The sequence below is a fragment of the Octopus bimaculoides genome, chromosome 18, assembly GCF_046866305.1.
Source record: "Octopus bimaculoides isolate indiv1 chromosome 18, ASM4686630v1, whole genome shotgun sequence".
In the NCBI taxonomy this organism is placed as follows: domain Eukaryota; kingdom Metazoa; phylum Mollusca; class Cephalopoda; order Octopoda; family Octopodidae; genus Octopus; species Octopus bimaculoides.
The window spans coordinates 52,300,501-52,326,855 of record NC_142945.1 but is presented as its reverse complement, the minus strand read 5'-3'; the positions used below and the strand labels follow the sequence as shown (position 1 = coordinate 52,326,855).

The 26,355-nt window shown below is 31.7% G+C and overlaps 1 protein-coding gene across 2 annotated transcripts in view; it reads right to left on the bottom strand.

The window, feature by feature from the left end:
- LOC106878091 (diacylglycerol kinase zeta-like) overlaps window positions 1–23,535 on the bottom strand; it is a 351,530-nt gene extending 327,995 nt beyond the window's left edge. Inside the window, exon 1 of one of the 2 annotated variants that reach the window (XM_089366299.1) lies at window positions 21,919–23,535. In XM_089366299.1, the coding sequence (XP_089222425.1) occupies window positions 21,919–22,823 (905 nt within the window). In that variant the 5' untranslated portion in view covers window positions 22,824–23,535. The remainder of the gene's footprint in view (window positions 1–21,918) is intronic. The other variant, XM_089366298.1, reaches the window with a different exon arrangement.
- Between the last annotated feature and the right edge of the window lie 2,820 nt (window positions 23,536–26,355).

The following is a 26,355-nucleotide window of genomic DNA, read 5'->3' as shown; positions in this document are numbered from 1 at the left end:
TAACTTCCAAAAAGTTTTAATTCATTAATGAGCCTTTATATAAACTGGACGGTACTGACAAATATTATTATATTCTCTCCCACATTGAAAGTAACAAGAAAGAAAGATTCCAGTTGGAAATTAATAGATTTGAATATTTTATTGCCGTAATAAGATTTCAGAACCATTCCAAAAGACTTCCAGATGTAACCAAATTTATTGGTTTTCGTTTAATGTCACGTTTACCCAGCTTTGAATACATGCTAAACCTACAAGTTAATAGATTATCAGTTTAACAGTGATGATGATAAATGGTACGAAGAGCTTTTCCATATTCTTCAAGCAAATTCAGAAAATGAATAGCGCTCAGAAAAGGATTACAATTCTTAGATTTCAGAACTAATTGCAAATGAACAATAACTTGATAGAGTGGATTTAAGTAATTTCTAAATAACTGACCAATGTTTCAGAATTAAATTTTCCAAAATTCTGTAACGGTATTGTGCATTAATAATTTCACTGCTATTTCTATTCAGATCAATATTTAGTAATATAGATAAATGGTCTTTCACAGGTAATTTAGCTTCCCCTTTAGCTCACATTATCTCAAGCTACCTCATTAGATTTCGAACAACATTTAGTTTTACAAATGAAACAAGATTGATTCAAATGAAGATGCATTGTATTGGCATGGCAAAATCACAGCTGCCAGCACCAATAATGCTAATGATGACAATGATGCAGTTTTAAAATGTTTTTCTGATTCTGGTCCAAAGGATACCCATTGCCATTTCAACATGCACAAGGCAGATCTACCATGGAATTGCCAAAAGTGTTACAACAATTTGGATCCCTTACAAATTATTTAGTTTCTATTTTTGTTTAATTGAAGGTCAAATTATTTTTCTTTTCCCAATTTTTAAATCAATATCATAACCAATAACGGCTTCTGGCAATGTGACAAACTCGTACTTTAAAGTACTTTTTATTTTATTAATTCCCACCTTTGTTTACAAGTTTTTAAAATCCTCTCAAAGAAACTGAGCAAAATCTCTTAATTCCTATACCATATTTTCCCCTTTGTTTTTATTCAACAGAAATATTTTCTTCAAATGGTTCTTCATCAGAAAAACCAAGTAGTTATTGTCTAGAGAACTTAATCAAACTATTGAAAGTATTTAAAAGAAAAAGATTAAATCGTTAGAAATCTATAAATATTTTATTATTTTTAGATCTTGACCTCAATGTTTATTTCAGGAAATAGAAAGGAAATAGAATTCTTCACTAAATCACATTTTGAACATTAAACGCTTGGTATTCAGAGCATAGAAACGTAAGCCCAATGTGAGACATAAAGTCTCAATAGTTAACTGTACAAAACTGCAAACTGGACTTACCTAATGCAAAAGGGAGGATGAAGTTAATTCCGGTTGCAAATGAAGACCAAATTTGCATATTATAAAATAGGTTTATGGATTAAGCTTGAACAGTATAAGTGGGCAGATATGTGCACGTGCACAAACATACAGAGTTTGATGCAATCAAACTCTAATGCATGCACAGAATCACTTAATATCGTTATCTGCAAACTATGCAAAAAATGTAAAACAAAATATAAATAGTCATGTTCAATCCTGAAGTTTCAATAAACTGGTATTATTTCAAAGTTTGCATCTATAGATCTTGATAAATCAACAATATGGCCATATCCATATGGATATCATATGGAGTCATATCCATATGGATATGAATTTAATCTTACTATTTAATTAGACTCTATGAGGATCTTTTGAGCAACTTTGGAATTGGAGTGGCACCACCTGGTTTTGTTCACATTTAACAGTTTGTGACAACTCTCTTTCCCAATCTTTCATGGATAGAAACTAATTAAAATGCAAACAAAACTTTTGATGAACGCAACTCATTTACATAATGGTACAAAGTGATGGCTTAATATACTATCACATCTGATTTATGTATATACCATACTGGACAATTCTTGCTCATATATTAAGGTGCAGGCATGGCTATGAAAGTGTAGGCATAGCTGTGAAGGTACAGGCATGGCAGTGTGGTAAGAAGTTTCCTTCCCAATCACAGGATTTTAGGTTCAGGTCCACTGGGTGGCACCTTGGGCAAGTATCTTTGATTATAGCCTCAAGCTGACGAAAGCTTTGTGAGTGGATTTGGTAAACAGAAAGTGAATGATACTCATCCTGCATTTTTGTGTTTGTGTGTGTATGTGTATGTGGGGGGGGGGGGTATGTGTTTGCATATTCTTATCTTGACAATGTATGATAGTTGTAAATGATTGTCACCTTCATACACATAGTGTTGTTGGTTTCCAATCTTCAATTAAAACACAGCAGGTTATAAGAAATAGGAAATATTGCCTTGCTTTGAAAAAAAGATTAGTAACAGGAAGGACATCTGGCCACAGAAAATCTGCTTCAACAAACTGTCTGCCCAGGCAAACACGGAGAGTGGATGTTCATGTTAAACATATTGGCTTAAGTAGGATTTGTGAGAGCAAAATCTTCATAACTGAACGTGTTTTATCAGTGAAGATAATATCTTTTCTTAGTTTTCTCTCATCACTACTTTCACTCCGCTTTTGTAATTTGTAAAGAAAACCGAATGTTAGGTTAAATGGGGCAAGTGGAATTGTCTCAATGGGCGACAATAAGCCAATAAACCTATGAATATTGAGTCAAGTATCTGTAGCTCAAACACTTAAGCAACTTATTTATATCTTAGTAGCCTAGGTATTCATAAAATAAAATGATAAATTCATATATCTAACACAAGTATAGGTTACACCAGATATTTGTAAATAAATTTAACAGGCCATACATAAATGGACGAAGATCTAACATAATGTTATGTGCCAAATTTTGACTTTCTCATTTGTTTTTTTAGACACACTGACAGCATTAACATGGCAGATTCCAATGGAACACAGGAAGTGAAAAGGCACCGAGTGTTTGTGGTTGTAGCCACTAACTGCTGGGACATGGAGGTTGCCTGTTTCCTGAACACAGCTGAATTCTTCTTGGTCAGGATCAGGCAAGAGTTGAAGGGCAGGAAAAAGAAGCAGTCTCAGAAGGCAGATGTTGGACAGTTGAGTTCATCTAACAGCCCTATTACATCGTCAATGACTCCTGATGTCCTTGGTGGGTCAATGATGACCATTTCTGGGCAGATTTCTGTTTCTGCTTTAAATATGGACGTGTGGGGCAAGTTTCACATAATGAGGAAAGACACAAAAACCAATTCTGGAACATTGTCAAAAGAGCGTGACTCCACAATGTCTTGAACTTATAGGGGCTAATGCTGTGGGCTTTATGTGTGGCCTGGATTGGTCTTACTGATCCTGGCATACAATTACTTCAGTAATCACACAGAGGTTGTTGATGGGGTTAAGAGCAATGTGTTCCATGATCTGTTTTCTTGTATCATATTAAAATTCAGTTTCATTTTGAATCTATTATATTTCAGATGATAAATTGGAAAGCAAATATGTTGGATCCATATTTAAAACAGAAACAGAAAATGGATATAAAAACCATTTCAAATAAACATCTAAAATTAAAGATTGGATATCATAAAAAAGGATAAAAAAGGCAATGTCTTCCAAGGCTTATTCTTCTACAGATATTTAATGGATATTTAAAATCGGTTTTATAACAACAATTTCAGTTAGATATTATGTGTTATTTAATTTTTAAAAAAACTTTTCAGATCAATAAACACTAGAAAAGAAATGTGGGTGTAACCAAAAGACAGTGCTGCATATATTGAACACAGAGCGTTCAGAGCAGTTTGTTATTTAGAAATTTGAAATATTTCTCCTATTGCATGATTAATTTTTAATTGGTAGTAATCAGTTAGTTAGTTAATTATGAGACAGTAATGATTATAGTTTATTTGGAAAACAAAATGGTGGAATTGATTAAAGCGATAACTTTTGCAGGAAAGACTGCACAGTAAAACATGAATTTACATAATTTTATCAAGTACAGTGTTATAAGTGGCATCATCAACATCATAATTCATTAACTTCTCTGTAGATTACTGAATCTATTTATTTTTATTAAGTTAAAATCAATAATTATACACTTGGTAAATAAAACTATGTGAGCTAAAGACTGAACTGTAGAAGGGAAGAATATAGCTGTTCAAATATTTTAATTTTCTTTGAAACCAGCCCTGCCTATCACTGATCTTGGTTTTATGATACTAACTTCCTGTTTTAAAGCGATCTAAATTAAAACTGTCCATCAAAATTCCATGTTTAATTATGTTTCAAACACCAGCAAATATAATGACAAATTATTTTCCTAAATTCTTCATTGCCTTCAAAATTAACTGAAATATAGACAGAGATACAAACTCCCTATTTTAAATTGTTCATATTTAAATTAAAACATTTTAATCATAATTTTATGCTTGAACCTTCTAAACTGCAGCTTAATCCTTTCTTCTGGAAGCACAAAGCCTCAAATTTGGAGGAAGGGATTATGTTGATTACATCGACCCCAGTGTATAACTAGTACTTATCTAATCGAGCCCAAAAGGATGAAAGGCAAAGTTGACCGTGGTGGAATTTGATCTCAAAACATAGCGGCAGATGAAATACTGCCAAGCATTTTGCCTGGCATGCTAATGATTCTGCCAGCTCAGCACATTAAACAGCAGCTTAATAATGGAACAGATAATCATATGGAGGGTGAAAGTTAGTTGATTGTATTGACCCTACTGTTTAACTGGTACTTATTTTATCAACCCTGAAAGGAGGACAGGCAAAGTTGACCTCGGAAGAATTTGAACTCACCAGGTGAAGATAGACAAAATGCTGCTAAGCGTATATGCATCAAGATGAATGGATACTAAACAGTCCAAAACATTGTGTTTAAGAAAAATAAAAAGAATGGTTTACAGTTAAAACCGTTTTTCCATCAATACTAATAAAAACTCTTGTCACAAATATTCTAATTCACAATCATTTTCAAGTAATTCCATCCATTACAATTAGGCAATGTATCTAAAAAGCATTGCTCATATCCACTAATACAATACATTATAGTATGCTTCCTCTAAGCACCAAACACACACACACACACTTACACACAGACATGCACACACATACACACACATTAAAAATGACTGACAAAAGAACAGGAGTCATGTCATCACTTATTAGCTTACAGCTGTTTCTGTTATAAGAAACTGTGCACCCAGAGTACCAGTGTGACATCTTAAAGCTTCTGTAAAGCCATCTGAATGAAGAATTTTATTTTATAGCGGAAAATATTTAAATATAAAGTTGGGCATATGTATACTTACACATGTGTGTACACATATAAAAACTATAAATTCACATTAACACACACACAGTTACATATGCATAAACACATACTGGTGCCAATATGCCTTATTAGAATAATAAATATATAAATAAAAAATCTTCTTTAATTGACATTGCTAAAAATATTCATGAAGTTGTTTTCATTTCTTTAGCAGAAAAGAACCAAACAAAATAATAATAGTTTTGAGTAAAAACCACAGAAGTTGTAGAGGCAGAGGTTTGCATGTATATATACATATGTATATATGCATATATATACATATGTATGTATGCATGTATGTGTATGTTATATACATATGTATGCATGTATGTATAGATACTAAATCTCAGTGGTTTATGTAAATCAGATAGATACATTATGTCTATATGATTAGAGAAACAAAATACAAAAAGAGTTATTGCCACAAATTTTATCACTCAAACATTAAAATTAGAAAATAAAATAACACAGCCTTGCTTGATAGGCGACTGAATGATCTTAGTTATTATGAATATTAATATAGATTAACAAAGAAATAATGTGTAAAAGCATCTTTAGCTATAGACAATGAATTAATATAATGGTACATTGATAATTGGATGATAGCAACAAAACAAAGGCCTGAATACTATAATACACTGGTAAAAGATTCTTTCCAATTAGTTATTTGATTTTATTCTAAGGAGCCAAAATCTAAGAATAGCTAAATTTGAAGATGAAACTATTTAAAGACAGTGATCAGAAAAGGTTGAAAACTACTCTTAAAAACCAATACAGCAAATATTTTTGATTGAACATCTTCAGTGATTGCATATCATTCTGAATAATAACATTAGGAACAATAATGAAGTTGTGCATTAATTGAAAGATACCATCCAGGTTTATTAAAATAAATGAATAAATCAGTTTAAAAGAATCAGCAACAATTATGTGCTTTCATACATGAACTCGAGCTAGTTCCCAGATTTGTGAAGGTCTGCTGAACAATTATACATGGCCATCATGATGTCATCGCACACACATACACACACACACACACTCTGACTTGATGACTAACAATTATAAGTTACAAATTCAAAATGTGAAAATATTCTAAATGGGCAGCTGATTTAATAATGTTATTGAATTAGTTAATTAGTGGGTGTGTCTGTGTTTGTCCCCCCAACATCGCTTGACAACCGATGCTGTTGTGTTTACGTCCCTGTAACTTTACGGTTCGGCAAAAGAGACCGATAGAATAAGTACTAGGCTTACAAAGAATGAGTCCTGGGGTCGATTTGCTCGACTAAAGGCGGTACTCCAGCATGGCCACAGTCAAATGACTGAAACAAAAAAAGAGTAAAACAGTAGTTAAAATTTACTTTTAGGGGATTGCATGTGTTTCTTACCTATAGTTTGAAGTGTCCCTTTGAGTTCTTTTTATCCTATAAAAGCTAACACCTTCATCCACTGTTTCAGAGAGCTTGACACAGTGGCAAATAGTTAAACATTTTCAGCTTCCTCCATGAACAACTGATGGATGACAGCCTTGCTATACCCTCATCCAACATTTTAATAAGTTGGTTTCATTCTCACAACGAACAACAACCAATGCCTGTTAAATAGGACTAACCTACAGTTATTAAAATGTGGAGGTGCAATGGCTCAGTGGTCAGGGCAGCGGACTCGCGGTCATAGGATCGTGGTTTCGATTCCCAGGCCGGGCGTTGTGAGTGTTTATTTATTAGTCATTAGGTGTCTCAAGTGCATGTTTTTAACTTTTGCCAGTTAATTACAGGACCTCTAAGCCTACTTGACCTGCAAGAAGTGTAAGCAAAATCGCCTTCTTATCACAACATGCGCTTCACAATAAGAAGGATACACTAGATAATGCAATCATCCAGAAGAAAACACAATAGTTATTGCTCAAATATAAATCAAAGAATGAAAAAAAAAATCATCATAGAAAAAAAAACATAAATCACATTATCAGTAATTGTCTGTTGTCATATTAAGTTTAAGAAATATGAAGAAGTAGAGAGCAACGACCACAAAAGTAAGAAAACAAGTAAAAACAAAAAAAAAAACATATTGCTGCATGTTTTAAAAAAAACATATTTAACATGCAATATTGTTCTTAAAAGGATATTTAACAAACAGAAAAACTATGACTTAAAGCAAATAATGTTTTGTTTTTTTTTGTCTCTCTTGTGATAACTTTAGTGGTGATACTTTCAGCCATTGTCTTAAAGTGACACTCCTGACATCAACACTTGACTATATGAGATTAAGAGATTAATGATATTGTTTTAGATGGCACCAGAAAGAAAATAGGAAAGTGGAATGTCCTCTAAAAGAGTTACAGCATTCTTCTATTTTAGGAAAGCTCAGCAGAAGAAATTAACAGTGAGAAAGTAAAGATAGGATTTATTTTTGTCATTGAATGAATAAATCCATGTGTGTATGCATGAAGGGACAGGCTTGTACATATATGCAATTGTGCAAAATGTGCATCTACAGATCTAAGGTTAATTTTATTTAATATGGTAAGTTTATTGAATAAAATAGAATAAAAATAACCCGCTCTTGAAGCAAGAGACTATACATTATCATTAGTTGATTATTCAAATTTTAACTGTGATAAGGCAAATGAAAGTATACACATACATATAGATATAATATATTCCTTACATATAAGGTTTTGTCTATGTAATTGCTTGAGTTGCAAAAACTAGGAAACTGAAACTTGTTTTTCAGAACTAGTACCTTAAAAATGAGATACATTTGGTAATGTATTTCTGGGTACACTAATCCTCAAACAAGACATGGTGATCCATAAATCTGTTTGGTCATAGATTACTGACATGAATAGCACCATATCTCTTGCTAGATAAATTAGTCCAGGGGTAGCTTTGACTGAGGAGACACACAATAAGGTCGAAACACTCATGTGTCATTAAGTCTCCATAGATCACTGAATTGCATATGTTAGAAATTCACATTGGAGATGTTCTCTGATGAAGAAAAACAACAGCGATCAGCCTATTCATGTTCAAATATGCTACATCATATTGTGAATAGAGACATTATTATTGTAGTTATATTTTATTTTCCATAAAAACTACTCTTAATAATAAATAATTAAAACATACGTACTTTCATGACGTTATCAGCATGTTTTGTACCTTATATTTTATTATGTCATTCTTTTTATATTAACATTAAGATTGCTTACAATAAATTTTAACCTAACATTAGAATAATATTTTATAATGTCTTTCATTTTAGATTTGCATTAAGATTGTTTAAAATAAAAATTTCAACCTAGCATTAGAATAAAATACTAATAATACAATTACAGTTAATATTATTTTATGTAATTGTCAGTAGGGGGACTAAAAGATAAAGTAGAAACAATTACACAAAACTTAATAGAAAATATCTTAACATGATTAGAATAATTACAGTGATGTCTTGAAATAATTATATGGATTTTCATTTATTAAAATTTCTTGTCACTATTATGATATTTTTTTTTAATATATAATTCCAAAAATACAGATGTGAATTAGCACCAAAGAAAAAAAAAAAGAAGCAAACAAACAAACTGTATTTCAAAAGAAGCTATTGATTATGTAACATAAAACTTGTATTAGATCATTCTGACTAAGAAACAACTTTGACATTGAATCAAGCAATCATGAACAAAACAAAAAAAAAAAAGACCGTATGAATAGAGAGTAAAAAAATAAATACAGACTAATTTAAACTCAACAGTAAAGGAACTAAAGGGGAAAGATTTAATCAACAAACCTATGAGTAACAACGCATAAATTTCAATGACACAAACCAACAAATTTTTTTTTAATAAATTTCTTCCAGAATGAGATAATTACTAATGTTGCATTGCACTGAAACAAAACTAAGACTTCATCGTTAAATAATAATAATAATAATAATAATAATAATAATAATAATAATAATAATAATAATAATAATAATAATAATAATAATAATAATAATAATAATAATAATAATAATAATAATAATAATAATAATAATAATAATAATAATAATAATAATAATAATAATAATAATAATAATAATAATAATAATAATAATAATAATAGTAATAATAATAAAAGAACTTTGTAGAAAAGAATCTTTGAACTCTAAAATTTTTGAAGATAATCTTTTTTTTATTAAAAAAAGCTTTATATTTTGAATAAGCAAAAGGTTATCTTAAAAGACATTGCTTATATATTATATTGCACAAATGTAATCATTTATACAAGAAGAGTAAATGGAAAATTCTGTTTGTGCAAGAATATACAATCTGAGCTGCTATACGTTTTATTTTTCAGTGGCCAAGCTGGGGCACTGCCTTGATGAAGGGTTTAGTTAAACTAATCAACCCCAGTACTTACCTTTTTTTTTTTTAAAGTCTGGTACTCATTCTATTGGTCACTTCTGCCAAACTGCTAAGTTATGGGGGACCATTAGACAAACCAACATTGTCAAGTAGTGGAGACAAACACACACATACACGGCAGGTTTCCACACATTTTCCGTCTTCCATATTCACTCACAAGGCATTGGTTAACCCAAAGTTATAGTAGGAAATACTTGGCCAAAGTGCAGTACAGAGGCCCTCAGACGGGATTGTTATAGTTATACTCAGACTGAACATTTGTAAGTTAACAAGCACAAGGTGACAGAGATATAGTCTTTACTTTCTGCTTATTCTATCTACTACTACTACTACTACTCTGGACTAGCGAATTACATACCACCTTGGGTCAAGAGGGTGGCTACTGGAAGACCCTATGTCTAGCAACACGACCTTGCACCATGTCATGCAAGCAGGAGAACCCAGTCATGGCTGTCAGACAATTTCTACAACCGCATCACCCCTAACATCTAGCCACCTAAATCCCTAGACTGCAACCCCCTTGTTTATTATGTGTGGAGTGCAGTTGAGTGAGAGACCAACAAAACTCCTTGTAACACCCAAGATGAACTGAAAGAAGACCATTATATATATATATATATATATATATATATATATATATATATATATATATATATATATGTGCATGCATATATCAATTTGTAATTTGTGTGTCCTCGTGTTTACTCCCACCCAGATCTTGACAACTGGTGTTGCTTTGTTTGCATCCTCATGACTTAGTAGTTTATCAAAGTGAGACCAATAGAATAAATACCTAGCTTAGAAAAAAATACATGAGTACTGGATTTGATTTGTTTGACCAAACTCTTGCAGGTGATGCCCCAGTATGGCCACAGTGCAACGACAGAAACAAGTGAAAAATAAAAGATAAGCAGATGTCTTAGTGAAATATATTTGTGAAAGAACCACTGTTATTTCTTATCAGTCACTTTACTCCGCCTGTCTTTCAAGAAAGAGCCTGATTGTCGAAATTGACCAAATACAATATTGTTGGTATCCTGTCTTGCATGGAGAAATATTGCCTAGCAACAAGTAAAGTATTTTAGTATTTTTAATTTAAATTTGTTAAATGATAACTGAAATACAAGAAATGTAGATATGAAAGAACGTGTTTCAATCAGGTTTTACCTGCTGGAAACATATTACAGTGGAAAGGTGATGACTTTTGTGAAATGTTCATGGAAATAAACTAAAAATATTTTTAAAATGTAATGTTTCTTTTCCATTGGTAAAGGTAAAAATGATAATTATATAACCTGGCAGGAAAACAAAAGAAAACATGATGGATAATCTTTTCTACTCTAGGCACAAGGCTCGAAATTTTGGGGGAGGAGTCCAGTCAATTAGATCAATCCCACTATGCAACTGGTACTTAATTTATCGACCCTGAAAGAATGAAAGGCAAAGTTGACCTCAGTGGAATTTGAACTCAGAACATAAAGACAGATGAAATACTGCTAGGCATTTCGCCCGGTGTGCTAACACTTCTGCCAGCTTTCTGCCTTAAAAAAACATGATGGATAATGTAGTTCATATATGAATGTGTGTTATGTCTAAATAAAAGAAGATATGGTCACAGCTGGCAAAATATTGTAGATAGATCTGCTTAATCGAAGATGACCTGGGGTTAAACAACAAGAGAGAGAGAGAGAAAGAGGGGGGGAGAGAGAGAGAGAGAAAGAGGAGAAAGAGAAAGAAAGAGGAGAGAGAGAGAGAGAAAGAGGAGAGAGAGAGAGAGAGAGGAAAAAGCGAAAGAGAAAACGATATCAGTTAAGACCTATAAAATGATATTAACTGTAATTTTGTTTTGACTGTCCACAAAATTAGAAGCCTAAAACAAATGAATGTATTTAAAGATGAAATTTTACAAGATTTAAAACTTAACAGACAAAATATTTGGAGAAAAGAATTAAAGAAAACTTTCAATTTGTCATCAACACTCTCATAATTCATTAACATGGTTTAATCAAATTTTAAAATGTCTGAGATGATTTATTTTTTAAGAAGATTAAAATTTTTCAGATTATTAACTTTTTTTCAGCATTTACTTAGGCAATATAAAACAAGTGTAACTGCTGGAAAATCTTTCATCTGCAACAGACCAAAAAATTATAATCTCACAACTTAACAAATAATAATCTAAACAAATCTTAGAATAAATAATATATTAGTTCTCAGTAAGCAAGAGTAAATAGGCAAAAAAAAATGGGGATTATAATTTGGCTAATGTATTGAAATTGATAACATTTAAGTTATATTATCAATCAAAATATTAATTTATGAGCTTTTATTCTTTTACTTGCTTCACTCATTAGACTGCAGCCACGATGGGAAACTAGTTTGAAAGGTTTTTAGTTGTTCATGTCAATAGCAGCAGTACTTCTTTCAGTCTAAAGTTTATTTATTTATATACAAATCCCAGTTCATTGAGTGGCTAAATTATAACATAAAAGAACATAGCATAAATAAAATACCAGTGCAAATAGAAACACAAGAACATACATGTATATGCTGGTTTTAGAATAGCTATACCATATCTATGTTGTAAGAACTGGACCTTCATTCCCCTGTTCTGAAATAGTAACACTGTGTCTTCACTATAAATAATAAAAAAAAAGTTGGCAACAGGAAGAGCATCAGAAAACTCAACCAACATATGCCTGCAAGAAACAGTGGATGTAAAGCTATGATGATAACGAATTTGTTGTGTTGAAAATGTTGCAATAATAAATAAAGTGGTATCTAGACATAAACATCCAATATATATATCAGGTATAGGGATGATATGTCCATTGTAATGGACACACTGAAAAATACTGAGAAATTAATTGAAGACTTAGAAAACAACTCAATATTAAGATTCAATATCAAGAACAGTAAAAATAATACATCTTTTAGCAATACAATGATTCCATTTCTAGACATAAATATTCACATAGAACAAAACAAATTCATCCACGTCTATTTACACTAAGGACGAAAATAAATGTGTTCATATATATATATATATATATATATATATATATATATATACATGAATTCATCCATGAAAATCCAGAGTCACATATAGAAAAAATTAATAAGTAAATACACGATAAATAAGAATAATAAAATACAAAGTAAAATTCATAAAATAATAATAATCATAATATAATATTATATATATATATATGTGTGTGTGTGTGTGTGTGTAATAGATACAGTTATAGTTGAGTGATTATGAAGTTAACTTTATAAGCACATGGTTTTAGGTTCTGTCCACTGTGCGGCACCCTTGCCAAGCGTCTTCTACCATGGTTCTGAACTGACAAGATGTATGAAGGAAGAACAGAATGTTTAATAGTTTCTATACGTTTGATTCATATAATAAATTTTATGTGTGGCCTGTGCATTTCTATGGAAAGTATTCTCTGACGTTTTTGTTGTATTTATCCTCTATTCTTCTAGAACTCAGTTTACAAGTCTATTAAAATATCCACTGTTAATTAATGCTGTGGATTTTTGTGAATTTCTTTCCTTAGTTCCTTGTTGTGGATGAGAATATAAATGTTCTTCTAAGTAATGATTTTTACCACTGACATAGTTGTGTGGGCATTTACTGGTAAATGCATTTGTATGAATCTTTGGTGTATATTATTGAATATATCCACATTTTTGTCCCTGTATGGTTGTGCCTAAAATCATGGTCCCATTTGTTTTGTTCTTAACGATACATTTTAGAACAGAGTTGTTTTCTAAGTCGTCTTTGAGTTTCTTAACTTCTTATAATGCATTCATTTACCTCTAGTATATCATCTATTTATTAGGTGTATATTAAGTGTGGATGTTTTCTGTATTATTCTGTTCTTGATTGTGGATAAGTAGAAAGTTGCAAACACGGGTCCTAAGTGGAAACCCAAGGCCACTCTATCTAGTGTTTGTATAAATTACCATGTGGGCAACAAGAAGATACTTTAGTTGTACACACCATGATTAGTGTTTTTTAATAATAAGTTTTCTGGTATTGCATTGACTTTATATTTGGGTGTTTATATACATTTTTTATTATGATTTCTATTCTTTCTTTCACTGGAAATAAACTTTCTACATCTTACTGTGCAGATGCTACATATTGCATTGGTTTTGTCTAAAATCCATAGAAATTCCTCAGATAATTTTATTCTATATTTTACTGGTGCGTATTCTTTGATAAAGCTGCGTATTTGTTTGGCAACTGAATGCGTAGGTGTATCTATTATGGGATATTAAAAGGTCTGAGGGGAATGTTTTGCTTGTGCATTTTTACTGCACCACATGTGTTAGGGATAATTCTCCTTTAATGCCTGGAAAGTAAAGTGATACTATTTGTGTGTTTATTGCTGTAATAAGCTACTTTCATTTTACTTTTAGCTATTTGGTGTTGTCTTTCCTGATTTTAGTGAATTTGTTTTTGTCTTTGAGTAAATTATTAATTTTTGTATTATATATATGTCTCTCTATCCATGATTACAAAAATATTACTTCTGTCACTCGTAACCAAATTTAATATTGTCTTCATCTTTTAAGTTGTTAAGCAGTTTTTGAGAGAGTAGAAAGTGGTGAGAAGAGGATGTAGGGAGTGGACAGAAATAAAGGGAGGGTGTGTTATGAAAATATGTTGAGGGGAAGGGATTCAACAGGGACATAATGCGTGCAGGTAGGCTTGCAAAGCTGCGAAGGGAGAGTAGAAGATAGAGGGACGGTAATGGTGAACTAAGGTGGGTGGAGAGATGGAAGAAATGTTAGGAAGAGAGATTATTGGGGAGAGATTTGTCAGGGACAGATTATGTGCAGGGGCAGGGACATAACATGATTTTATAGTCTCTATAATATACAAAACTAAGTGAATGTATACTCCTAGATGTAGGTTACAGCACAGTGCTTAGGTGATTGCAATGCAGAATAGGGACACGTTTCAAGGAAAGGGTCAGAAGCTTCGTAACTTTCCATTTTTTGCTTCTGAGAGAAAGTCTAAGAATACCATGGGACCCCAGAACTGCAACAGACACTGGAATGAGTTACGGATTAGAAAATGAATTAATGCAGAATGATAACGGAAATTTGCACAGTATTGTAAAAAAAGTAAAAAGGAAATAGAAAGCAATGACTCCCAAGAATGTAAAACGATAAAAATTATATTAAACATTTTAAATTTATATATTTTGTTTTTGGAGGGGTTTTCTGTTTTCGTATTATTTTCTTCTTTTTGAACACTTTTATGAAGCTCAAGTCAAGAACATCTTTTCAGAGAATGAATATTTCTGGATAAACTGAAAATTGTCAGTATCTTTGCAATGCAATAAACACAGAAGAGGCTTAGAAGATATAGCTGCATATGAATGTGTGTGTGGTATGCATGCATGCATGTGAGTGCATATAATGCAATAAAATTTCTTAATGAAGCGATTGTAGCTAATCTGTATAATCATCCATTTGTTTTTGTTTATTGTTATTTTACACCACCCTGAAGTTCTCTAGAAATTTGGATACACCTGGAGTTGCAGATTACGGAAAATCACTGGACTGCTTCAATTGTTTACTTGTTGATTTGTATTTTACCATACAGCCATTAATGTGGTGTGCTTTTCTTCAATAAGCCCCAATAGAAATTGATCCTTAATAATCTCTCTCTCTCTCTAAATATACCTTTGAAAAAAATGTAGGACATAACTGCTTTTCCACACACACACACACACATGCAAAAACATACAAACATATATATATATATATATATATATATATATTGGAAGGTTTGGAGGTGATGTACAGGAATTATATATTAGAAAAAATAATAATCAGGTACTCAGATGTCTGGATGGTTGTACATTTACATATTTTTATTCATAAGTCACATGTTTTGTAAATTAGCACTTTCACCTAGTGTTGTAGAGTTTTCAAATTTTATATATATATATATATATATATATATATATATATATATATATATATATAACTCACTCTATCTACATATACATGTATATATACATATAAGTGTATGCAAATTTATGTACATACATACAGACATATGTGCATGTGTGTGTGTGTGTGTGTGTGTGTGTGTGTGTGTGTGATCATCATTGTCATTGTAGTTTTAACAACTTTTCCAGGCTGACATATATCAAACAGAATTTTTTGCAGCTGATTTCTAAGCCCAGATGCCTTTCCTGTTGCTAACCTTCTCCTGTTTCTAAGCAATATATTTCCCCCCTAAGCCTCGATATGATTTTACAACAGACTTCTTTCAGTCTTTATCAAATCTATGTATGTATTTATATACACATTATATACACACACATACACATTATATACACACACATACACATTATATACACACACATACACACTCACAACATATATGTGTATGCAAGTGTGTGCATGTGTGTATCTCTCTCTCTCTCTCTGCATATATATATATATATATATATAGATAGATAGATAGATAGATAGATAGATAGGCATGTACATATATACATACATACACGTACATACACACACACATTTATGAAAACAATGAAACAATGTTAATTGTTCTAAGAAGGTGAAGTACCAAACTCTCCCAAAAATTCAGTCAAAAGTTCACGTTTACTTCCTCAATTTAATAGCAGTTTTTCATTGTGAGGATACAGAGTTGCTGATGGTTGTAACAGTAATAATAATAATAATAATAATAATAATAATAATAATAATAATAACAGTGTTGGAAGATGTAGTAACAACAACTGTAGTGTGAAGTGGGTGTTGATGAAGACAACAACCACAGCAATTATAATGTTGCCCAATGGCACCAAATTTTCCAGCTGAGAGAGATACATCACACAACCAAATTAAATTCATACTTATTATATTATCAATATCTATTTCAAGGAGTAAATACTTATAGTGTAATAAAAGATTTTTTTTTTCTGTTCACAGGATTTGAACTCACAAAGTAGAGATATGTTACTAAACTGGTAAAAGGTACTATGCCAAGTGATCTATTCTATGTTCTTGGAGGGTATTTATACTGATGCAAGATCACATATTATTAGTATTATTAAGTATATATTATTAGTACTTAGTCATTGGCCCTCAGTCAGACAAAATGCAAAATTAGTACTGATAGCATTTATACCTTAAGAATGTAGAGGAACAAACTTAACTCTGAAACTACTATTTCTGTCAATTTGATTGCCTTGCTTAGGGCCATCGTTTCAGATTAGGTTTATATGTTAATTAAATCAACCCACGTACTCGAATAGTCCTTTATTAGATTGATTTCAGACGGATGAAAGGAAGTTCATCACAGCAGCATCTAAACTCAGAATGTAAAATTCTTCCAAATTTTGGCACAAGGCCAACTATAATTAGCAGGAGGAGTAAGTCAATTACATTGACCCCAGTGCTTAATTAGAACATATTTTATCAACTTCAAAAGGATGAAAGCCAAAGTTGACTTCGGTATCATTTGAACTCAGAGCATAAGAGCCAGAAGAAAAGCCACTAGGCATTTTGTCCAATATTCTAAGGATTCTACCAGCTCGTTGCCTGAACTCATTATGTAAAATGCCATAACAAAATGGAGCAAAATATTTCATCTGATGCTCTAATGATTTTGCCATTTCTAATAATATAACAACTAAAGTAATGGTCGTTAGCTTTAATGCAGGGCATAAAATTGAATGATACTTATTTCATTAATCCTAGAATGACGAAACACAAACATATCTGATGCAGGATTTGAACTCATAATATAAAGATGTCTAACTACCATAAGGTACTTTGTCCACTACTCTGTCACTTCTGCTATTTATCATAATAATTCTTTCAACCAAACACACAACGCCTGACATTTTGGGAGTGTGAATGAATGAAAGGCAATGTCAGCCTCAGCAGAATTTGAACTCAGAATGTTAAAGCAAAAGAAAACCCAGAAAGCATTTTGTCTGCCATGTTAACAATTCTATCAAATAGTAATATGAGACAAATGCAGATGACCGGGTGCAATTGATTAAAATGACCTCAGTATTTAATGACCGGAGAGAGCATAAATCCCTAAAGAGGATTATTAATAGCAATAATAACAAAGGTTTCTAACAGAGTCGCAAGGGAGTGAGTTGGCTGATTGCATTGATGTCCAGTACTTGGCTATAGTATTGATTCCATTCACACTGAGTTTTCACAACTAAAATCAATTCCAGAAGGATGGCAGGCATTGTTAACCTAAACGGGGATTGAACTCAGACCATACAGAGACAAAAATATGGCAAAGAAATTTTGACCACCACTCTCCTCCTCCTACCACTACTACTAAAAATAATAATAATAATAATAATGATGATGATAATGATGATGATGATGATGATGATGATGATAATAGCAAGAGCACTCAGAGAGCGCAAACATCTGCCAAAGCAACACCAACGTCCTCTCAACGATTAGCCGGAGAGGATTTTTAAAATGAGAATATCTTAAATAAACTCGATCGCTCTCACAGACGAGAATACTAAAAATGAACCAGGCTGCTCTCAAAAATTAAGTTAAAAAATCAGGAAAAATAATCCAGAATCCTTGTCCAGTATTGGATCGATCCCAAAATCTAATAATTTCGTACCAGTTACAAAGTTACAAGGCCAAACATCCCTGAAAGTTTCATCCAAATCCATCCAGTGGTTCTGGAGATATCTTGTCCACAGACAAACAAACAAACACGACTGAAAACAATACCACTGCCTTCAATAAGACAGGAGTAATAATAATAATAACAACAACAATAATGATAATAATAATTCTTTCTACTAAAGGCACAAAACCTAAAATTTTGACGGGTGGGAATAATCAATTACATCAACCGAAGTGTTTAACTGTTACTTATTTCATAGACTCCCGAAAGGATGAAAGAATGAAGTTGACCTCAGCGGAATTTGAACTCAGGATGTAAAGCTGGAAGAAATGCCACTGAGCCCTCTCTCTGGCAGGACAATGATTCTGACAGTTTGCTGCCTTAGTAATAATTCTTTCTTTACTGACCAAAAAAGCTGCAAAGAACATTTCGGACAGTACAGGGATGAAGGACAACGGGGATTTGCAGCAACAAAAAATGTGTGAACATTTGAAACAATAACAGTTAATAAAAATTTCTGACAAATAAATTTCCCCAATAGGAGTGGGAAACACTGATTAGGGGCAATGAAAGAAACCTACAGATCGTGAGCCACTTTACCCACCAAGAGTACCATGGCAAATGCTCCTTTCTCTTCCTTACTCTCTAGCCTATAGGTAACAGCTTAGAGTAGGCCCACACACTTGAACCATCCTTATCGCATTTACCCATCTTTCAACAAACTTACTGGGGGTAGTGGGGAAAGTACATCCCTCTCAAACCTCACCTTCCTTTTCAAATGGAATTCAAATAAAAATTTGATGAGTGCTTGGCTAAAGAGGAAAGTGAGAATTTCTAACAATATCACAGCAAATGTGGTTACAGTGATATTTAGTCACTGTAATATTTAGTAACCCCAAAGGTTAAAAGGCAAAGTCGACCTCAACAGAATGTGGACTGAAAATGCACTGATGGGTGAAATACCATTAAACACTTCATCCAAAATGCTAACGATTCTGCCAGCTCATCACCTTAGTTATAATAATAATAATAATAATAATAATAATAATAATAATAATAATAATGACGGTTTCAAATGTTGGCACAAGGCCAGCAATTTTGGGGCAATGGGTAAGTCGATTACATTGGCCCCAGTGCTCAACTGGTGCTGATTCTACTGATCCAGAGAGGATGAAAAACAAAGTTAACTTTTGGGAAATTTGAACACAGAATTTAATGTCAGAAGAAATACTGTTGAGCAATTTTTCTGGTGCGGTAACGAGTCTGCCAGCTCGCTACCTTAATAATGGTAATAATAATAATCCTTTCTACTAAAGGCACAAGGCCTGAAATTTATAGGAGGGGGACTAGTTGACTACATTGACCTCAGTATTTCACTGGTACTTAATTTATTGACCCTGAAAGGGTGAAAGGCAAAGTCGACCTCAGCAGAATTTGAACTCAGATCATAGAGACAGACAAAATGCTTAGCAGCATTTTGTCTGGAATTCTACAAATTCTGCCAGCTTTCCACCTTAATAATAATAATAATAATAATAACAACAACAAAAACATTCATCTATACAAGGCTTATTATTATTATTATCATTAGTATTATACCTAACATCAGCACCTGGCCACACATATGCAAGGAATAGGTCAGTCGATTGTGTCTACTCCATTCCAGTACAAACCACAAATAATACAAACTTCTAATGATGATTTTTAACACTGGTTGTACTCGCAAGAGAAGAATTAAAATATCATGAAAGGTAAAGGTTAAAATGTTGCTATTGTTTCAGAATAAGAGAAGAAAGAAAGCCAGTGTTGAGATCAATATGTAGAACAGACAATCAGATGATAAACAGAGTTTCCAAGCAAGCACACAGCTATCAGGCATATAATAACATATGGATATACAATATATATACATATTATATCATTACACACGCACACACACACACACACACACATATATATATATATATATATATATAAGCACACACTCACACACACATATATATAGATATATATATACAGGTATATATATTTATATATATACACACACACACAAAATTAGACATATATACACATACACATATAAAACTACATAGATGTATATATGTGTGTGTGTGTGTGTGTGTGCATATATGTATATATACGTTTGTGTGCATATGTGTACATATACATGAGTGTATGTATATATATGTATGTATGTATATATATATATATATATATATATATATATGCCTGTGTGTGTATATGTCACTATACACACACATGTGTGTATATATAACCATACACGCACATGTGTGTGTGTGTATATATATTTATTTATATATATATATATATATATATATAACTGTACCATTTAACTTTACTTGATCACAATAGAGGGAAGAATCTCTGCGTATTTACTACAAAATAATTGCTGTACTGTAACAGAATGTAACGATAATCTGAGACAGCTGTAAAATGGCATTTTGTAAATTACTTTTTTTTTTTTTTTAAACCACACACTACACATATCATAAGAAAGATTACAAAAATACTTAAAATTTATCAAGCATTTTTAGAAGTAGTGAGAATACAGAAAGACATTTTAAAATTCTTATCTTCTTATCTTTGTCTTGTAGGTGTGTCTTGTTTGTACAATATTTAAACTGCATAAATATTTATATATATATATATATTATGCACATGTAGAACACATAAGCATTCATGGATAAAATAGTTTTGCTAATAAGCAAATATTATTCAGCTAAAATTGTGTCATTAATTTGTACTCAAAGAATGGGTGAGAGTGGGATGGTCAATTTTAAAGATTACTAGGATGAGTAGATATCGAAATTCAAAGTTAAAGTAACTTGATATTTGCATGATGTAGATCTTAATTATAGAACGAAAAAATATATTGATATCAAAAGATAAATGAAGTGATAAATGTAATAATGACAAAAGGATAAAAGTGATGACTAACAAGATATAAAGACTGACAAATGTTTAAGATAACACACGCTAGATATAATACAATAAAATAATACAAGAAGAAAAAGTTCTTAGTATGATATTTCAGCTGAATGGATCTGGAGTAGATATGTGAGAGAAGCAATATGATATACAAATTTTAGAGAGATGGTAAGAATAAATAAACACTTGTGATAGCATACAATCAGACTACGTTCTAATCACATGTTTAAAAAACTGAAGGAGAGAAACTAAACTAAAAGTATGTCTTTTTAATACAATACAATTTAAAATTATAATTATACAATTTTAACAATATATAGCAAAAAAAAGATGAAAATAGAGAAAAAAAATCAACAATGCTGGAAACTTAAAGTTACTTATGGGTTAATTTGTTTTATGTTATTTATGTAACTATTCACTTTGTAAAAACTATCACGCTTGTCTTTTGAACCGAAGCATTTAAAAACAGTTAAATATATTCGTATGATGTTTAGAAAAACATGAAAAATCTTAACATGGAGAAGATAGTAACAGAGATGAAGCGATGGCAAAAGGATTATCCATAGATAATATACCTGTTGGCATTATTAATTGCAACATAATGTTTGTCTTCTTCAGTTGGTAGCCGTACGTCAATTGAACTAGACCGAGGTTGGACTGGCACTTCAAGAAATTCGTTTCCACTCAAGGAAGATTTCCAAGAATCAGAAGGTGACACTTGTAAACATCCAGTGTCAACAGAGGATGAACGTTGCGACTTAACTGTCGGCACTTCAAGGGTCAAGACATTGATATAAGATATTTCTTTAAGTTGGTTATCATTTGAAGGCGTCAGCTCATTTGGTGACTTTATCAAAAGAGGGGGGCTTGACAGAGAAGGACTATCCTGAATAATATCTGGAGAATGTGTTTCCAGTAAAGAAAGGGCAGATATACTGCATTCTGAATTGTCATCTTTGTCACTATAGTCACTGTCAGCTGGAAGATCAGATGATGAAGAATACAGAGATTCACATGAAGAAGTAAACACTCCCGGATAGTCAGATGTCAGCAAATCTAGTTGTTGACTGGTTTTATCACTAAGGACAGTATCTAATTCTTGATTTGCTAGAGTTTCAAGGTGTATACAGTGTATGCACAGTTTAGGAATTTCATAAGAAGCACGTCTCCACTTAAGAAGTTTTTTGCCCGAATTAGTTTCCTGGTCTGAAATACCTTCATCAGATGATATAGCGATATTAGCGGTAACATCAAAGGAATTAGATCGACGCCCGGTATTGGGGACTTTTAAAAATTCCTGGTTGTCTTTATTAGGAAGGCTGCTTGTGTCAAAGCTAGATGAACGTACACGTGCTTCTGAAGGTAACTGAAGCAGACTTTTGCTTGCATCATCTTTTGCAGCAGCTTCTTGTCGAGATATACATAGTTTGGGAACTTCAAACGAGAGTGAAAAATTGCAATTTTTTTTTAGCCGGTTCATGATAACATTTGTTTATGTTCATAAATTGAAATCCGATGAAACATGGGAGGAAAGGAAGAAAAAAGGGAGGAAATAATAACAATAACACATAGCTACTAGTAATAGTTGCTCCATGTTGCATGACAAAGCATGCCAAATAGTAAATCACATTAAGTTAGGTGATTGGTACCTTCTTTCTTTCTTTTATCAAAATGTTTTCATTGATTCTAAAAAGATCCATTGCTTGGCCATGTTAGCTGTTTACAATCTTAAACTGCTGGCCGTGGATTCAGTATGATATAGAAGACTAGCAGTAGTTATATACACTCTCTTCACTTTTATTCTGCCAACCTCCACAGATGTGAGCGGTGAGTTTGCTATAGCTGATGCTGATGATGCTTAACGACAAATTGAACTCAGGTACAATTAAAAGAGATGGAAACCAGACTTTCCGTCCGCAAATCTCCATTAAAATTAACCTCACTTAGACAAAAATCTTGTTTACATTTGTGTGTAGCACATTGCTATAGGAGGACATAAGAGAATGTTTGGCAATCTCTCTTTCTTCACTGTTGTTAGCTGCTAGCATAGAGAATTGTAGAGGCTTCTCTCTCTCCTGCATACTAAGGTATCAGCATGCATTACAACCAGCAGCCTACACAGACTGCAAGAGAGAAGAAATCTGAAAGGGAGGAGACCGATGGGGATAGGCTGAGAGAAAGAGATGGAAAACGTGAGTTGTTATAGCAGTAGCAGTAGCTAACTATCCTGTTTTTGTCAATGCATTTTCACATGTACAACACTATGAGCTAATTTAAAATACACGAAGAAAATGAATGGGCTTGAGAAAAGAAAACAAATATAAGGAATTAACTTAAATATTAGAGAAAAATATCTCAGAACAAGACAAATTAGCTTCTTTGAAGGTAGGAAATCCAAACTGTGGAATCATGGTAGTTTATTATAAGAACAACAGCTCGTAAAAGATTTTCTAAAAGTCATGGAATTAAAATAACAACATGTTTATCTATGTAACATATCAGTTATATTCTGTTTTGTGTTTTGACAAAGTGTTTTTTAAAACAAAATAGGGAATGTTATTTATATATTAACAGCATATTGAAAATTCACCCACACATATTCACTTAATATAAACAAAAAAAAAAGATGTATAGTTATCTCATCACTGATACATTGACTTGTCTTAAAATGTAAATAGAAGCTAAGCAACAATCTCATATGATACACAACAAATAATAATACTCTGATCTTTATAATTAAAAGACTTATTAAGATAAGTAAAACAACATAAATGTTTTCAAGTAGAATAAGGAAAATGAAAGCTACTTCAAATTCAAAAGTGGTATTAAAAACTCATTAATTAACAGATATCCCTTAATTAATTTCCTAAAGATTTAGACAATATATATTAAAAATAGAAAAGACAAAAAAAAAACTTTGAATTCAACTATTAATTGATAAATAAAATATGAACCTTAAATTCAAATCTACATATGACCAGTTTATAAAGCTAAGTTAAAACGGAGACACCTGTGGAATTGGTTAAACTAATTGGAAATCTAACAGCTTTTCTATTTCATTCTTTCCATCCTTCTTTTTGCTTTTTCTTTTCTTCTCCTAAGAATGGCAATAATAGCAGCAATTTATTTTAATTGGTTTTACTTCAGAAAGTTGAAAATAGTGAAGGATAAATTTCCTTGAAGTAAAAATTTATATTCAAAATTTGATATTTTAAAGAATTTATATAAACAATAAGTTTTTTTTTTTTTTAAGTTACTAAAATAACACTGCTTAAAGTTGTAGAACCTTAATTGCATAAAATATCACAGTTTAAAAAGAAAGAAGGTATAAAAAACAATTCATGTAATAATAAATATAAATGTAGAAAATCTCAGCCGTGAAAACTGAAATTTATTAAAAAAATCATAAACAAAACTGAAAATAAACAAAAAAAAAAAATCAAACCCATGATTGAGTTAAAACCAAGTTGTTTATTGCAAAAATTTTCAAAAATTTGCACGTATTGCTTTAGTTTATGGTATAATTTTAAATAATTCAATTTGTTTTAAATTTTGGGGGAAAAAACCCATCAAATTCTATTATTTTTATTAATTCCTGGTCAAAAAAAAAAAAGTGAATGTGTTGTGAATATTGATTTCTGCTAAAAGATATTATAAAATGATTCCAATTAATAAACCCCTATGTGCTAGGAGTTCTTTTCTTGTAATGAACAATGCATTAGATAATGCTGGAATAAAAGTACATTTGGCATTGTCTAACATTTCAGCTGTATTTCAGTTGCTAAGGACTCAAAATTGATGGATTTGGAGTCAACAGAATATGCTAAAGAAAGAAAACCCACGATTTGTAAACAATCTGAAATAGCAGATAATATTGCATTCATAATTCTGATTTTCTCAATATTTAAACAGGACAAAAATATATAAATAAATAAAATGAACAAAAGGCGTAGGAGTGGCTGTGTGGTAAGTAGCTTGCTTACCAACCACATGGTCCAGGGTTCAGTCCCACTGCGTGGCATCTTGGGCAAGTGTCTTCTATAGCCTCGGGCCGACCAATGCCTTGTGAGTGGATTTGGTAGACGGAAACTGAAAGAAGCCTGTCGTATATATGTATATATATATATATGTATGTGTGTATGTGTTTGTCCCTCCAACATCGCTTGACAACCGATGCTGGTGTGTTTATGTCCCTGTAACTTAGCGGTTCGGCAAAAGAGACCGAAAGAATAAGTACTAGGCTTCCAAAGAATAAGTCCTGGGGTCGATTTGCTCGACTAAAGGCGGTGCTCCAGCATGGCCACAGTCAAAAGACTGAAACAAGTAAAAGAGTAAAGAGTAAATATATAAAATAAAATAAAATAAAATAAAATAAAATAAACCCAATAATGTCACAAAACTAGGGCTATTAAACTAGGATGTTGCCATTATAAAACTGATGAAATAACATAGAATTTTAATGAAGAGCTTTAATTTAAATCACTTTTAAAGAAGAAATTTGTATTATATAACCAAGATGGCTTTGGGCATGTTGGTATCAAAAGGGTTAAAATATGAACTGTTCATTTTGAAGAAATGACAAATTACATATATTTGTTGATAAAAATAATAAAAAGGAATAAAATCAAATGTCAAATTAATTTTAAAATATGATCTTTAAAAATTATTTGTTGTAACTATATAAACAAAAACAATGTTTAAAAAAATGAAAGAGATTTTTTAAAATGTTGGTCCTGTGTGCCAATATGATGTCAAATAGCATCAACTATAAAAATATACTGGATCAAATTAACTGAGAAACAATTAATTGTTCATAGGAAATTAATTTTATTAATTGTTTAACTCATCTGAGACTGCCCCTTATTCTAGGAAACAAATTTCTAATTCTAAAATGATCTAAATTAAAACCTTTCATCAAAATTTCATGTTGATTTATATTTCAAACACAAACGAAATAATGAGAAAGTTATTTTACTAAATTCTTCCTTATTTTCAAAATTAATTGAAGTGGT